The following is a 17327-nucleotide window of genomic DNA, read 5'->3' on the forward strand; positions in this document are numbered from 1 at the left end:
GCATGCTCCATGAATATTTTGAGCTGGCCTGGAAATCAAAAAGTTTAACGCTGTTCTAGGGAGAACTTGTCTATAATCCTTAAGCAGTTAACTTAAAATATATACTTTATGAACAAAGCCTATTTACAACTGGAAGACCACTTTTAAATTATTTCAGATATCAATTGAGTTCAAGCATCAATTGAGTTAAACAGTATTTTTTAAATTAAATAAAATCAGATTTTATTGAATGCTTCTAGAAAAGTATATAAAAATTTTCATATATAGAATTTGCAGCACTAATCAAAAAGATGATTTGGTTTGAGTGAGAAGAGAAACTTAAATACATAATACAAGATACTTTTCTCCTCAGAACTTTTTATTCCTACAGCAAAAGAGATAAGTATTATAAATACTGAGAACACATGGCTACTTGGGGTAAGTGGCAAAATCTGTTGAAGCAAAAAAAGAACGTCAGCTGCTGAAGTTTTGTTTTCCTGCAGAAAAACGACACCAGCTAGAGAAGAGGTAAGACTCCAGCAAGAGGAATTCAGCCAGAGTCACTGACACGCACTGTCTATGATTTTTATCTTATTTTTATAGACACAGGGTCTCATTATCTTGCCCAGGCCGGTCTCAAACTCCTGAGTTCTAGTGATCCTCCTGCCTCGGACTCCCAAAAGGCTAAAATTACAGCCATGAGCCATCACTTGCGGCCTCGTACCTCCTACTCCTAATGACTGATTTGGTTTTATCCATCCTTGTCTTTCTTCCACAAGCACTCACCTTGAGGTTACTAATGTGTTTGAAAACAAAGGGATTATTGATGTTGATCTGTTTGCGGATTTTGTCATTCATGGCATTTACGTATGTCTGGTACACTGCCATACACTTCTTGGCCAAAGATGATGCATAGTATATTGGAATGTCATGTAGTTCTGGGTGATTCTGCCAGTACTCATCTAGAGAGATTTTGCAAGAAACAAACATCACTTTGTTACATGGGGTAAATAGTTCAAATAATAAATGATACACATAGAAACAAGAAATGATACACACACAACCAAGAAATAAGGCACATAACTATATTTTAAAGAGTTTAAGCAAAATTATCCTGGTTGTAACTAACTTAAATTTACAAAACCAAAACTTACTTCTAAATGGCACATGACCTAAAAAAGAATGCTGTGATCATAGTCCAAAGATGTGGAGCCTTTTAAAAATGACTCAGTAGGCCGGGCGTGGTGGCTCAAGCCTGTAATCCCAGCACTTTGGGAGGCCGAGATGGGCACATCACGAGGTCAGGAGATCGAGACCATCCTGGCTAACATGGTGAAACCCCGTCTCTACCAAAAAAATACAAAAAATTAGCCGGGCGAGGTGGCGGGCACCTGTAGTCCCAGCTACTCGGGAGGCCGAGGCAGGAGAATGGCCTAAACCCGGGAGGCGGAGCTTGCAATGAGCTGAGATCCAGCCACTGCACTCCAGCCTGGGCGACAGAGCGAGACTCCGTCTCAAAAAATTAAAAAAAAAAAAAAAAAAAAAATTACTCAGTATAAATTTACACTGAAGTCTATAACTTATTGCCATAACGAGACACTAAATAATAAATTTTTATTTAAATGTATTAGAAAAACATATTAGAAAAAATTCTGTGGTTTTAAATAAAAATGTATTATTAATATTTCAAACAGATTTATTGAGTGCTAATTACAAAATAGAATTGCCAAGAGTTCACCAATTTTGAACACTTAAAAAAAAAAGTAGTCGTATTATGCTATTATTGTTTTTTTTGTTTTTGTGTTTTATACCCAGGCTGTCGACCAGCCTTGAGGGTAGTGATGTAATCATGGCTCATGGCAGCCTCAAGCTCTTAGGTTCAAGTGATCCTCCCGTGTCAGCCTTCTGAGTAGCTGTGACTACAGGAGTGTGCTACCACACTCGGCTAATTTTTTTTTTTTTTTTTTTTTTTTGAGACTGGGTCTCACTATGTTGCTCAGGCTGGTCTCAAACTCTGGACTTAAGTGATCCTCCTGCCCAGCCTCCCAAAGTGCTGGGATTACAGTCATGAGCCACCACACTCAGCCATGCTTGTATTTTTAAAAAAACTACTAACCAGTTTCTGATAATTAAAGAAAGCAGTGGGTAATATACCTTCAAAAAAAGACTTACGTTAAAGGAAAAGCGCTCATTAAATCCCAAAATTTTATCAAGGTAGTATGGCTGAAAGACACTGTTTATTCTAATAGGTGCCTCTGTGGTTTGAAAATGTATTATATGCCTATTATATTACTTGCATCTATAATTTCTAATTTTCAAAACAACTTACGAAGACTTATCACCATCTTAACTAGCAAACTAAGGGTAAAACAAAAGGCTGAATATTGTGTGAATTTTATTCTTCCATTTGATGTATCAATGATAATTCTATATGAGGACAAAAACTTTGTCACGTGTGTTACAAATAAATTTCCTGCTTTGTCTTCTAGTTTATCCCATTCATGATTCGTTTCTCTTATGATTTCTTAGATACCCTAAAGCGGATTACATCCCACAACCACGCCACCATTTCTTGTTTTGTTGTGCGTGTGTTTATGAACAAATTTTGAAGATTAAAAAAGTTAAATAATTTGCCCAAGGTCATATGGCTGTAGCCATATGATAGATTTGATCTGAAACACAGATAAGATTTGAAAGCAGCTGTCCTTTCTATTATACTATATTACAAGGGAGACTTTAAGGAAAAAGGGCAACCAGTTGCAAAGAGCAGATGGTAGAACTGCCAGATAAAAATATCAAATACCCAGTTAAACTTGAATTTCACGTGAACAACAAAAGATTTTTAGTATAAGAATATATACTAACGAGACCAGCCTGGCCAATGTGGTGAAATCTCGTCTCTACTAAAAATACAAAAATTAGCCAGGCATGGTGGCGCATGCCTGTAATGCCAGCTACTCAGGAGGCTAAGGCAGGAGAATAGCTTGAACCCGGGAGGCGGAGGTTGTGGTGAGCCGAGATCACGCCAAGCTGAGATAGTGCCACTGCTCTCCAGCCTGGGTGACAGGGTGAGACTCTATCTCAAAAAAAAAAAAAAAAGAGAAAGAATATATATTAAATATTTGGTACACTTATATTAAAACATGATTATTTATCTGAACCTAAAATTTAATGAGTTGTCCTCTAGTTTTATTTGCTAAATCTGGCAATCCAATTTGATGGTGGCAACATTGTTTCAACTTCCTAACTTCTCTGCTCTTCATCTTACTGGTCACAAAGACTTCGACTTCAAGACTTCTAAGGACGAATTTGACTTGCAGTTAGGAAGGAGGACTAATCAAGATCAGAAGACTGAATTATATTCGGATTTGGGAAATTCAGCTTCTAGAAGTCCTATCTGTTACAGATTTGCTTTTTATCTGGGGTCATTTCTTCCAACTTTCCTTCTGTTTTCCTTTTCAGTGTAACAGGGATACTATTTTTTTCTCCTCCTCACCGAGATGGCAGAATAGAGAGGAAGAGGTAAGATGCAAGCATTTCTAGTGCTTCACACAGAGGTTACATACATGCAAAGCACCCATTTTATTATTATTATTTTTTTTTTATTTTTTTTTTTAGACAGGGTCTCAGTCTGTCGCCCAGGCTGGAGTGCAGTGGCACAATCTCGGCTCACTGTAACCTCTGCCTCCCAGGCTCAAGTGATCCTCCCACCTCAGCCTCCCAGGTAGCTGAGGGACAACAGGTGTGCACCACCATACCCAGCTAATTCTTTGTATTTTTTGTAGAGACAGGGTCTTGCCTTGTTGCCCAGGCTGGTCTCAAATTCCTGGGCTCAAGTGATCTTCCACCCTCAGCCTCTCAAAGTGTTGGAATTAGGGATTACAGGCATGAGCCACTATGCCTGGCTGCAGAGCACCTTCTTTTATTCTTTAATAAGAGTGGTTTTCCCAAATAGATCACAGAATATGAGGTAGAAGGGATCATTAAGTACAAATGTATGCTAAAAAGTAACAACCATTGTTCCTCTTATTACAAAAAGTTATATACATGTTCATTGAAGTACTTGTAAAATGGAGAAAAGCAGAAAACAAAAAATATCACCCATATTCTCACTATCCAGATTTAGTATTTTTTTCGGTCATTTGTGTGTGCATTTTTTACCTAACTAGGATCAGAGTACATATAGGTTTTTTGTTTGTTTGTTTGTTTTCAGAGTCTAGCTCTGTCAGCCAGGCTGGAGTGCACTGGCGCAATCTCAGCTCACTGCAACATCTGCCTCCCAGGATCAAGCAATTCTCATGCCTCAGCCTCCAGAAAAGCTGGGACTACATGCGTGCGCCACCATACCTGGCTCATTTTTCTATTTTTGGTAGAGACAAAGTTTCATCACGATAGCCAGGCTGGTCTTGAACTCCTGGCGTCAAGTGATCTGCCCACCTCAGCCTCCCTAAGTGCTAGGATTACAGGCCTGAGCCACCACGCCCGGCACAGAGTCCATACAGTTTTGAACTCTACTTTTTTGGTTGACTTAATATATTATGTGAAAGTATGTAATTACTCATCTGTAACACAATTTTTTCCTATAATGTTATATTTACTGACATGGTATTTCTTTGAAAATACTAAAATGATGAATACCTTTCTTGACAAAATTTTCTGTACATCTCATTTATTTCCCAGAAGCGGAACTGCTGGCCAAAGGGTACACATATTTTAAGACTTCTCATGGCCACCAGAAGGGGACGCCAGTTCACATTCCCAGCGGCAGTGCATGAGAATTGCTGTTTTCCTAGGCTATTCCTAGATCCAAATCCCTAGTTTTTTTTTTTTTTTTTTTTTTGAGACGGAGTCTCACTCTGTCGCCCAGGCTAGAGTGCAGTGGTACAATCTCAGCTCACTGCAACCTCCACCTCCCAGGTTCAAGCAATTCTCTGCCTCAGCCACCTGAGCAGCTGGGATTACAGGCATCCGTCACCATGCCCGGCTAATTTTTGTATTTTTAGTAGAGATGGGGTTTCACCATCTTGGTCAGGCTGGTCTTGAACTCCGGATCTCATGATCTACCCAAATCAGCCTCCCAAAGTGCTGGGATTACAGGTGTGAGCCACCGCGCCCGGCCCCAAATCCCTATTTTTAAATGAAGAAAACTGAAGTCCAGGATGGTGGAATGACTCATCCAAGACCATGTTATTATCCTGATAAAATGACAAGATTTTAATCATCTCCTAAATAGAAAGGAAATGGCATACCCAGAATCAAGAGCAGCTCCTGAGCCCTTCCAAGAGCGAAGACAGGAATGAGACCCCTGCCTCCTCTGTTTACAATGTCGTGGACAGTGTTACAGAATCTTGCCTCTCGCTCTTCACGTTTCTCATGGATGTGGGTCCCATAAGTAGATTCCTAAATAACATATTAGAAGTGTGAGACTAAAACCGATGATCCCCAAAGAATTCAAAAGTTAAACATCAGTGAAATGCTGAGGGGCTAAGCAATTCACTTCTCCATTAGCATGTCATTTACTCGAACATGTGTTGTCATAATAGCAATTGGGAAGAGCAAGCAAGAATGCTAGAATTCAGGCCCAGCGCAGTGGCTCACAACTGTATCACAGCACTTTGGGAAGCCAAGGCAAGTGGATCACCTGAGGTCAGGAGTTCAAGACCAGCCTGGCCAACATGGCGAAACCCTGTCTCTACTAAAAATACAAAAGTTAGCTGGGCATGGTGGTGGGCGGTTGTAATCCCAGCTACTCCAGAGGCTGAGGCAGGAGAATAGCTTGAACCCAGGAGGAGGTTGCAGTGAGCTGAGATTGCACCATTGCACTCTAGCCTGGTCGACAGAGCAAGACTCCATCTCAAAAAAATACAATTTAACAACAACAACAAAACAGGCCAGGCATGGTGGCTCATGCCTGTAATGCCAGCATTTTGGGAGGCCAAGGCGGGTAGATCTTCTGAGGTCAGGAGTCCAGCCTGACCAACATGATGAAAGCCCGTCTCTACTAAAAATACAAAAATTAGCTGGGCATGGTAGTGCACGCCTTGTAATCCCAGCTATTCAGAAGGCTGAGGCAGGAGAATCACTTGAACCTGGGAGGCAGAGGTTGCAGTGAGCCGAGATCGCGTCACTCACTCCAGAGTGAGACTCCATCTCAAAAAACAAAACAAAACAAAACAAAGAATGCCAGAATTCAAATCTAAGTAAGAAGAACATTTTATAAAATGGAATCAGGAAATAGTCCAAAACTGTATTTTCTTCCCATGTCCATTTTGCTTTCCATTAGGAAGAAAAAGGTTATTTCTCCTACCTCTGATAAGTCAAAGCTTTTAAAATATAAATAGATGTTGTTTCTTATACTTCTGCTTAAGAATATCCTTAAAGTCTTACTAGGTGTGGTCCACTGACCAGAAGATTGACATCCCTTTGGAGCTTATCAGAAGTGCAAAATCTCAGACCCCAGCCCAGACATACTGAATCAGAATTTGTACCTTAGCAATATCATCAGATGATTATATGCATATTAAAATTTGAAGCACTCCTTTAAAGTATGGTACTATGAAAATAACTACTTTTTCTGAGGGTTCAAAAATGAATCTTCCCTTAATTTAAGTTTATATGCTGGGCATACCATGAGCAGAGTCCAATGTAATCTGCTGACATGTTGCTTATGCACTGCAGTGTGTACTGGCCCACATGCCTGGACAGCTGGAGAATGTGGTAGGTGGTGGAGGAGAAACAGACAACTCTTCCTCCTTGAACCACATACACCTGATGTTCTTATATATACCAAAAGCCTGCAAGATTTCTCTCCCAACCCCTGACTCTACCGTCAGCAACACACTCCCAAGCTGCCCCCAAAGAGCTTCGGTACACAGTCCATTTTTTTGCTCCCCTGGGACTTGCAACCTAGTAGGCAGACAGGACACACAGATAAACAAAACGATAAGTTAGCATGGACTAAGGGTCTGAGGACAGTCACCGTGGCAAAGGCAGTGAGGTCACGCCATTTCCAAAATGACCCATAGATGTTCTTCTACACACTGTCATCTAGAAAAATATATTTAGGAGACAGGGAGAAGGCACACCCAGTGAAAATGATCCTGCCCAAAGACGGCCTGACGATCCTGCCCAGAAACAGCCTGGTGCCTCTGATATTAGACTAGAGTTAATGCATTTAACAACAAGAAAGTGAAGCTGCACTACAAAAAGAAGTGCCTGCCCCAATTTTTTTTTTTGAGACTGAGTCTTGCTTTGTAGCCCAGGCTCAAGTGCAGCAGCGTGATCTTGGCTCACTGTAGCCTCCACCTTCTGGGTTCAAGTGATTCTTGTGCCTCAGCCTCCCCAGTACCTGGGACTACAGGTGTGCACCACCACACCCAGCTAATTTTTGTATTTTTTTTAGCAGACATGGGGTTTCACCATGTTGGCCAAGCTGGTCTCTAACTCCTGGCCTTAAGTGATCTACCCACCTCAGCCTTCCAAAGCACTAAGATTACAGGTGTGAGCCACTGTGCCTGGCCACCAATTTTCTTATATTAAAAAAAAAGATAAGTTTATATACAATAACATGTTATGAAAGTGAGATCACAATATTATTTTCCAAAAGAAAAAAATCTGCTTACATTACATTGATTACAATATAGCACATTAATACTTACAATGATAAGAATATCAGGCTTAATGTTAGGAATTTCAGCTGCCATTAAGTGTCTATCTTCTTGTCTTGAGAAATCACCTGTGTACAAAAGCTATGAAAAAGATAAAACTAGAAAGTTAGGATTTGGGGAAGGCTTCATTTTGCTAGTGAATAGATTAAACTCATGAAATCCAAAAGTGCAGTTACAGTTTTTAAAAAGTCTAAAACTGATGAAATTTACATGCAGTGCTTGTGTCGAATTCAAAATGTGTAGTTTAGTTAGTAAATGGTCCAGTGCTTCAATTATTTCATCTAGTAAATGGGAATAATCTATTCCCAGTATCATCTCACAAAGATAACCTATATAACATTAATCCACTTGAGAAGTGCTCTGAACTTCTTAGAGAAAAAGGGCATGCTGACAAGGAAAGGAGTGCACTGAGGTACATGGTCTAAAACCAGAGATAAAATCGTAAGAAGGTCTGCATCAAATTCCAAGAGAATTCACATCGGCATTTGTGCTACTTATTTTTTGTGCCCTGGAGCAAACTGCAAGAATAAGAGATTCAGTGATATATTTTACAATTCAATGTCTAAAAGTTCCAAATGTAGAAGCAGCTGTGAAAAATTTAGGACGTTACACTAGAGCATCGGTTCTCAACTCTAGCTGCACGTTAGAATCACCTAGAAAACTCAAAAAGGAAAAGGCCAAGCTACACCTCCAGATTTTGATTCAATAGTTACTTTTCAACAGCTCCCTAAGAGATTCTTACGTGCAGCCAGAGTTCAAAGCAGCTGCTCTGGAGTCTAGAAACCTAGTAGTCCACCCACATTTGCAGAAGTTCAAGGGTTCCCTAAAGATCTTTCCTAATTAACCCCTTTTACTCTTGCAGTCCACTCTGCTTAGGGGCTTATCTGTGAATCCTGAGACATCAGGGGGACATGAATATCAAATTGTGTTTTATTTTTAAATGAATGCAGCCACAAAGACACCTCTTCCCTAACCAGTTTTCTAAAGGAAACTGAATCCTTTAGAATTCAGGGAATTCCTTTCTGAGGTGTTTATTTTACCCCTTTCTCAGTCGTTAAAATTTTTTTTTTTTCTCAGTCTTGATACAGAAAGTATTGTAATGGAGGTAGGAACTACGATATTTAAAAGGAAAAAGTATTAACTGTATTTTCATCTTATGATTCAGTGTTCTGACACTTTTGCAAGTCTTAGGGAATTTTTTTTTCAATAGTACTTGGTGGCACAAAGCTCTGTACTGATTTCTCTGGGGAGAAAAGCGCCAGAGCCAGAGGGTACCTTCACGCCTGCGATCTCAATCATGAACATGGCGGCTCCTAGGACGTGCCCTGCATGGTAACACCAAAACTTGATTCCTGCAACTTCCTTAACTTCATGAAAGTTGATAGTTTCAATTTTGTCCATGCTTTCTTCCAAATCCGTCTCGGTATACAACATGTCGTCTGCTGATATGTTACTAAATTTTGAAAGATGTCAGCAAAAACAATTAAGTCAGATTTTTAAAAAAGCCTTTGAACACAAAGAAATTGTGGATAACATATCCATGATGGTATTTCTTCAAAATATATTGCATGAATTATGCTATTTAAAATTTTTTAGAGATTTTGTGTATTTTTTTTTTTTACTCTATTGTGTATATAGCCACAAAACTTGATTTTAAACAAACCACACAGGAAATTAAGATACTGTGCTCAAAGTACTCTCAATTTTCAGTAATACATACAGTAAATTAAGACAAAATACTCTTTAGGAGAGTATTCTCAAATTTTTTCCCACCCCAACACTCCTGAAAGATGTAACACACTCACATACATTGAACCATGGCAGATATTTCTCACATTAGGATGAGAAAAGATTTTTCTACAAAGTCTAGCACAGCCTTTCTTCTGAAAATTATGTTAATGTACTTATAAAAAAGGAAGAGAGAATAGTGGTTAAGGACACTGACTCGGGAGCCAGATTGTTTGGGTTCAAATCCTCGCTCTGTCTCTTACTGTGACAATTTTGGGCAAATAACCTAACCTTGCTGTGCCTCAGTTTCATCATCTATAAAATGGAATTTATAATAGAACCTACATCTTGAGTTGGTGTGAAGATTAAATATATTTATCTCCCAGATGGGTGCGGTGGCTCACGCCTGTAATTCCAGCACTCTGGGAGGCCACGGCAGACGGATCACTTGAGGTCAGGAGTTCAAGACCAGGCTGGCCAACATGGTAAAACTCCTTCTCTACTAAAAATACAAAAATTAGCCAGGCATGGTGGCACGCACTGCATGCCTATAATCCTAGCTACTGGGGAGACTGAGGAATGAGAATTGCCTGAACCCGGGAGCGGAGGTTGCAGTGAGCCAAGATAGTGCCACTGCACTCCAGCCTGGTCAACAGCCCAAGACTCCATCTCAAAAAAAATATATATATATATATAAAAATATATATATATAATATACATGTGTATATATAATATATACACGTGTATTATATATGTATATATAATATATATAAAATATGTATCTTTTGTGTGTGAAGTTAATATACATTAGGAATTTAGGATTGGGCCTAATACGTGGTAAGCATTATTGAAGTGTTAATGAGTGTTACCACAATTAAGCATAACTCTTCCAATCCAGCCTAATGAAGTTTTAAAAGGACACAAAAGCTATATAAAGACTTCAAGGCCAGGCCAGTGACTCATGCCTGTAATCCCAGCACTCTGGGAGGCCATGGCAGGAGGATCACTTGAGCCCAGGAGTTTGAGACTAGTTTGGGCAACATAAGACCCCATCTCTTCAAAAAGCAAAAAACCTCTGCTGGGTGTGGGGGCACATGCCTGTAGTCTCAGCTGCTTGGGAGGCTGAGGTGAAAGGACTGCTTGAGCCCAGGTGGTTGAGGCTGCAGTGAGCTGTGATCGCACCATTGCACTCCAGCCTAGATGACACAGCAAGATCCTGTCTCAAAAAAACCTTCAAGGTCAGGAAGGTGCTAAAAACACAACAGGTTTCAATGACCTTGTTAATGAATGATGAAATTACTAATATCCTTATACATGAAAAGAGAGCACCTCATTTTAAAACACAAAATGGTCCATATCTTGAACCATATGTACTATAAAGAGCCAAAGTCGTGTATAATCTAATAAAGTAATTTACCTAACTTTGACATAATCGGAAAGAAGCCATCTATAAATAGCTTTTGTGGCATGAGTCATAAATGTTCTTCCTTTGAAACTTGTCTTCTGTAGAAACCAGGGCAGAGCTCCACAGTGATCCAAATGGAAACTTAAAAAGAAAGAGGCTGCATTAATTCTTAAAATTATTATCCATCGGACACCATGTAATGAAACTGTTGCTTACTGTACAAACAAGTTTTATATAAACAACTATGTACTGACACTTTCAGAAAACCAAGAGTTGGTATGTGCAGAAGGAAGAAGTAACACATACAGTTTTAATATGGAAGAAAGATGTTTAAAGTATCGTTTTTAAACAGCAAAAAAACTTTATTAGTGAACAATTAGGGACGAAGAAGAATATCCCAAACTTACTCTTGGCAGCCAGAATTACAGCAAACATCTTAGCAGAATAAAGTTGAAACATGGGTATCTCCCTGAGGTCACTGTCTTGTCACATTTTTCTATATGAGCTCTATGTAAAAATAGTTTCAATAAAGTTGAAATGGTGTTCTTACAGAAACATGTGACAAAACAGTGACCTCAAGGACATACCCTGGAAAAGGGCTTTCTTAGTCTCAAGTTTTACAATGATTCAAGTTCTGTACTATCTCCTTCTCACGTACTCACTGAACTTATATATAGAGATAGGTAAGTTTTTCATAGTCAACTTCTCTAGCCTGTGATGCCATTATGGAGTGCTGGTTTAGACTTAGATATCTGCAATATGCTTCCCAGCAAAAAACACTCTTTTAAAAAACCAAACTCTCAAAATCTAGTAAGGAATGAGCTTGACGGTAAAAGTCCGTGAAAAACAGCGTCATTAATAAAGGGAAAAACTTACTGACTAATTAACAGGAGATCAATCTCAGCTGGATCAATTAAATCAATATAAGGAAGAGCATCCATTCCTTCCAGGCCAGGGTGGATCCCACAGTCCAGCTGAAAGACACAGGAAAAGAGACCACAATCTCCTGTGTGTTTTATTAACATTCATTCAGCAAACAGACAATAATTCTAGATCTATCACCCACATACTCAGGATAGACTCCGGACACTAGCACTTGGAACATGATTCTTATTAAAAGTGAAATATGCCATTAACAATTCTAACTTCCCAACAAATTTAAAATTTAGCTCACATTTAGGGGTCACAGGATGCAAAGTACAAAACAGCTTCTTTCCAACTACTTTGGGTCGTCATTCTAACAATGAATTAAATATTTTTCAAAAACTTCGATATCAGAAGATTAAAATTTAAAAAGTTTATAGATTTACTACTACCAGATCTTGTGAGAAGATCATAATTAGAAATGGGAAATTTACCTGATCAGGATAATTTAAATATTTTTAAGGAATTAGGGAACAAATTCTTAAGACTCGGTCACTAAAGTTACTTATTTTTATGGCGTTACTACCAAATTAACACAATAGATGACTAAAAAGATGACTATGTCTGACCTATTCATATTCTTTTCAGATTGGGAAGAGTTGAGAAGAGAAATCAAAGGAACATGAGACACAGAACTGACTTTCTAATGAGTACCTTAGAATGAAACCATCTCCTCTAACCCCTCTACTTTTCAGGCTTAGAGAAGCAGAGTGACTTATCCAAGGCCGGCAGCCCCAGTGGGACTTGGGCATCCAACCTTCTCTAGGCCAAGGCTTGATCCCCACATGCTGGAGGTGGCTAGAGCTCTCAATGTGTTCAGTGATTGGGCCCTTGGATCTTCCACTTGGGATGGGGCAGTTAGGCTGCCTGAACCCTTCAGGAGTGGAAGAGGGACTTCGAAGAAGTAACAGTTCAACAGATCTAGCTGACAATTTTACAGTCATAGAATATATCTTCTTAATCAACTAAATTACTAAGTAGAAGTATGTATTAGTTTTTCTCATTAACATTATACAGCATAGATTGCATGCACTATAACATTTTTCTGGCAGCTAAAAAGATAACTAGTCTACGAGAAAAGACTAACACCCAATACAGACAGAGCCATATTATTAAACTGAGTACAAAAATAGTAATTACCATTATTTTTCTTCCTTTGAACTCGAGAATAATACATGATCTTCCTACTTCTTGCCCAGCTCCACTGTAAACATTCAAGGGGAGAAAAAAAAAGGATTTAAAAAAACATCAAAACCAAGTTCAATAAACTTACTTTTTTACAATGTGCGCTACATCCCATCTGACGACAGCACCTCACTGAAAAATTCTGAGACATAAGAGAGTTCTACAAAATTACAAAGGCAGGGAAGAACAGTGTCCACGTGGGAAAAGATGAAAACTGATCCTTGGGAGTCCAGGGATCTCGCAGTTGTTAAAATTGAGAGAGAAGGCGGTAGAGATCCAAGAAGCCCAAAGGTTTGGGCTTGATTTAAATTCAATTTTCTGAATTTTAGGATTAAATTATGATGTATTTAAAATGCAAAATAGCAGTTACGCAGATTATGTAATAATACTTTTAGAATTAGCACTTAAGTAGAAAGCCATAAGCATATCAACACTGTCATCTTCTTTAAGATCATAATCTGTATTTGCCAAATGGTTTAAATTTAAATGGCTGGGCGCGGTGGCTCGTAATCCCAGCACTTTGGGAAGCCGAGGCGGGCAGATCACTAGGTCAGGAGATTGAGACTATCTTGGCTAACACAGTGAAACCCTGTGTCTACTAAAAATACAAAAAATTAGCCAGGCATCGTGGTGGGCGCCTATAGTCCCAGCTACTCGGGAGGCTATGGCCGGAGAACGGAGTGAACCCGGGAGGCGGAGCTCGCAGTGAGCAGAGATCGTGCCACTGCACTCCAGCCTGGGCGACAGAGCAAGACTCCGTCTTAAAAAAAAAAAAAAAAAATTTTAAATACTTATTCATACTGTGAATTTCAATCGCTTTTCCTTCTACTTTCTGTTATTTCAGCATATTTTATACTAAGTACTTAAATAATTTTTGTTTCTTCTTAAATTAATAATTTCAGCCATAATTAGCAATGGTCACAAGGCACACTTCAAGTTACACCTCACTTTTCAAATCCCTCACCTTCCTTGATGCCTTTCCCCAATCATTCTAGCTCACAATTCACTCACTCACTCAACATTAAGCAGCTTCTATTTGCCAAGCACTGTATTAAGTGCGTAGGACATGGAAATGCCTTACAGGGACCCTGACCTCAAGGAACTCATTCAGATGGACATGCAATGGACCTCTCCCCAAACTGAGATCCTACCTCCGAGCAGGTGTTGATAGAGAAGATCAAACAACTGTGGACGAGAGCTGCCATAAACTCCTGGCCTTCCACTTTTAATCAGTTTTTGTTTTTAATTATTGTGGATACCCTGGCCTTGCACTTTAACTGGCCCTCAATGTTGCCTAGCTGTTTTCTCCATCTCATTTCCATACCAACTATTTTCAAACTTTCTCCCCTTTCCCACATTTTCCAACCCTCTATCCTCTTCTTCACTTGAGGTATGGGCCATCTTCTGCATCAAAAAAATAAACAGTCCATTTGTAAATTTCCTCAACTTCATGTTGGTACAATAATTAAAAATGCATGTACCAACAGGGTACCAACCTGCCCACATCTGTCTCCTTCCATTTCTCCTCTATAGATAGAACAGACCTCTCTTCCCACGACGAATCTTTCCACCATTCTACTCTATGTACTCCCTCCATTCTTCTGAGGAACTGAACACTGCTGTGTCATTGACATTTTCCTCACTGCCTGCTCTTTACCATCCAATCCAAATTGAAATACACTACAGCCATGTTCATCCCCAAATTAAAATCCCTTGACTCTCATCTCCTTTAGTTCCCACTTCATTCTTTCCCCAGCCCGCCTCCTAGGGCAGTGGACCCTCCTGTACTTCCTCACCTTCCACTCACTCCTCAATTCACTCTCCTCTGGCTCTTACTAATCACTTTTCTGAAACTATCCTTGCTGCTCCGTAGTCATTTCAGTCTTTTTTTTTTTTTTTTTTTTTTTTTGGGACAAGGTCCCCCTATGTTGCCCAGTTGGCCTCCAACTCCTGGGCTCAAGTGATCCTCCTGCCTCAGCCTCCCAAATAGCTGGAACTATAGGTGTCAGTCCCTATCTTGTTCTCTTGGCAGCCTTTGTCATTCGTAAGGAGTACTTGCTCCTTCCTCAAGCACCTCTCCCTTGGCTTCTCTGACGTGATGCTCTCATCCTGTCTTGCTGGCTTTCCTGTTTCCTTCACATATTCAGCCACCTCTGCCCACCCTTTAAATGTTGATATTCCGAGGGTTTGCTCCTTGGCCAATTTCTCAATCTTCATTCTCATCTTTCTGACATGCTAAGGACTTCCAAGCCCGTATTCGTAACCCAGATTGTTCTTCTGAATTCCAGACCTTTAATACATACACGGGACACTAGGTATCTCTACTAGGATCTCTCCCGGGACTTCATATTCAATATGCCAAACTGGTTTCCACCACATGCCCCCTACTTGCTCTGCTTTCTTCCTGAAATGCTTTGTCTTCAGATATTGATGTGGTTGGCTCCTTTGTATCATTTGGGTCTCAGTTCCAATGTCACCTTCTCAGATGCTTTCTCTTGACTACCTCCTCTAATTTGCCCTTCACAGCAAGCCGCAACCCAGCATCATGTTATCTTAATACTTACAACTACATGAAGTTATTGTATCCACTTATGTCTTGCTTCAGGCTACTAAATGAAAGCTTCCTAAGAACAGAGGCATTGTCCACCTTATTCACTGCTGTATTGCTACAGTACCTGGCATGTAGTAAATCACAAAAAATACTTATTGAATGAATAAAACTCCTCAATTTTGAACCTTGGAAAGATTACGCTAAATGAAAGATGCCAGAGACAAAAGACTATGTATTGTATGATCGCACTTCTGTGAAATGTCCACAACAGGCAAATCTGTAGAGAAGTAGATTAGTGGTTGCTAAGGTCTGGAGAGGTAGTGGGGATTGTCCATGACTGCTAATGAATACAAGGTATCTTTTGGGAGTGATGAAAATGTTCTGGAATGAGAGAGGGGTGATGGTTGTATAACTCTATGTTAAGAACGACTGAGAGTTGTATGGTATATAAATTGTGAGTTGTATGGTATGTAAACTGTATCTCAATAAAGCTGTTATGAAACAACCGAACTCCCAAATTTACTCCAGAGTTGCCCCACTTCCTACACTCCTAGAGTGAAGAACACTACCCTTTCCCAACTGCCAAACTTAGGAATCCGAGTCATCATAACATCCTCTCTGCCCTGCCTTCCCTCCCCACAACCACCCTTCCAGATACAGCTGATCAGCCACAAAATCCTGAAGATCTCATTTGCGTACTCTCTCACACTCATGTCACTCACTACAGGCTCTGATCACCTAGACTTGGAATCTTTCAATGATATCTTACTGAACCTGCTCTACTCAATCCATCCTTTTATTCAGCTGCTACACTGCTGCCAGGAGTGATTTTCCTAAAACATAATTCCTCACAATATCCATGCTTGCTTAACAGCCTTTGCTGGCTCCCTGTAATTGACTATCTGATAAAGGTCCAAACTCCTATGTATATGAGGTGCTTCCTAAACTGGACCTCAACAGCCTGTCGCTTCATCTGCTAACTCAACTCTTTAGCTACAGCCATGAGGAATCTGGCCACAAGTTGTGGCCACTCTCACTTTCACATGTGCCACTTCCACTGCCTAGAACACCCTGGGCCCCCCAGTCTTCAACTCCTACTCATTCTTGAGGACTCAGCTCAAGCATCACATTTTTCAGGATGCATGAGGTATCCTTTTTTCCTCAATCTGTCAGAAATCCCTTTTCCATACTTTCACAGTGCTCAGTGCAATGCCTACCTGCCCTCTTAGATTAGCTATTATTTACAAAGCACCTACCGCGATCTTTACTCTTCAAGTTTTATCTTATTTCCACATGAGAAAACAGGTTTAGTGAGGTTGTTGTCCTACTAAGTGGTCAAATAGATAACGGACTTCAGGTCTGACTTCAAAGTAATGGTCTCCTATTATACCAAAGTATCTCTCCAATACTTCCCACTGTGCACTGTAATTCTCTCCATAAGGGCGAGAGCAATTAACTGGGCCCTCCTTTGCATCTGTATCCCCACGTGTGGTGCTTGACACTTGACACTTGCTAAAGAATTGAGTTAGCAGATCAAGCGACAGTGTTTGCTCATCACAGGAAGACATGACAGGTGTGATCTAAGCAGAAGGAAACGGACTATGTCCCAAGCAGGTGCTCAATGAAGCCTTACTGAACGAATGTGTAAAGGAGATACTTTCTACCTTTTGGAAAGCGTATATTCATGTTGTGCCAACTAACATCTAACAATAAACATGTTGTGGGTTCGAAATGCTCATCTGTAGGAATCCAAGTTCTCTATATTTGCATCTCCCCTTCAGCAGCATTCCCGACTGATGAGGACCATGTCCACTGAAAGGCCACTCTCCTTACGGACAGTCGAGGGCTGAGTTTTTGTCCCTAACACCTCTGCACTTTCTCCTCTTCA

At 40.0% G+C, this 17327-nt stretch overlaps 1 protein-coding gene across 7 annotated transcripts in view; it reads right to left on the bottom strand.

Annotated features, from left to right (window-relative positions):
• Positions 1-17327, bottom strand: part of CPSF3 (cleavage and polyadenylation specific factor 3) — a 51232-nt gene that overhangs the window by 33168 nt on the left and 737 nt on the right. For 4 of the 7 annotated variants that reach the window (XR_001484384.4, XR_012422691.1, XR_012422692.1 and 1 more), the window contains exons 2-8: positions 12844-12907; positions 11656-11753; positions 10792-10920; positions 8922-9099; positions 7638-7727; positions 5229-5379; positions 766-941 (exon numbers count right to left, since the gene is read on the bottom strand). Coding sequence is in view for 3 of the 7 variants with exons in the window: in XM_045369823.3 (XP_045225758.1) it covers positions 766-941; positions 5229-5379; positions 7638-7727; positions 8922-9099; positions 10792-10920; positions 11656-11753; positions 12844-12907 (886 nt within the window). In the remaining 4 variants the exon portion in view is untranslated. Of the gene's footprint in view, positions 1-765; positions 942-5228; positions 5380-7637; positions 7728-8921; positions 9100-10791; positions 10921-11655; positions 11754-12843; positions 12908-15049; positions 15127-17327 lie in introns of those variants that run through there. The other 3 variants (XR_012422694.1, XM_074012377.1, XM_045369825.3) reach the window with 2 other exon arrangements.

Source organism: Macaca fascicularis, chromosome 13 (genome assembly GCF_037993035.2).
Source record: "Macaca fascicularis isolate 582-1 chromosome 13, T2T-MFA8v1.1".
In the NCBI taxonomy this organism is placed as follows: Eukaryota; Metazoa; Chordata; class Mammalia; order Primates; family Cercopithecidae; genus Macaca; species Macaca fascicularis.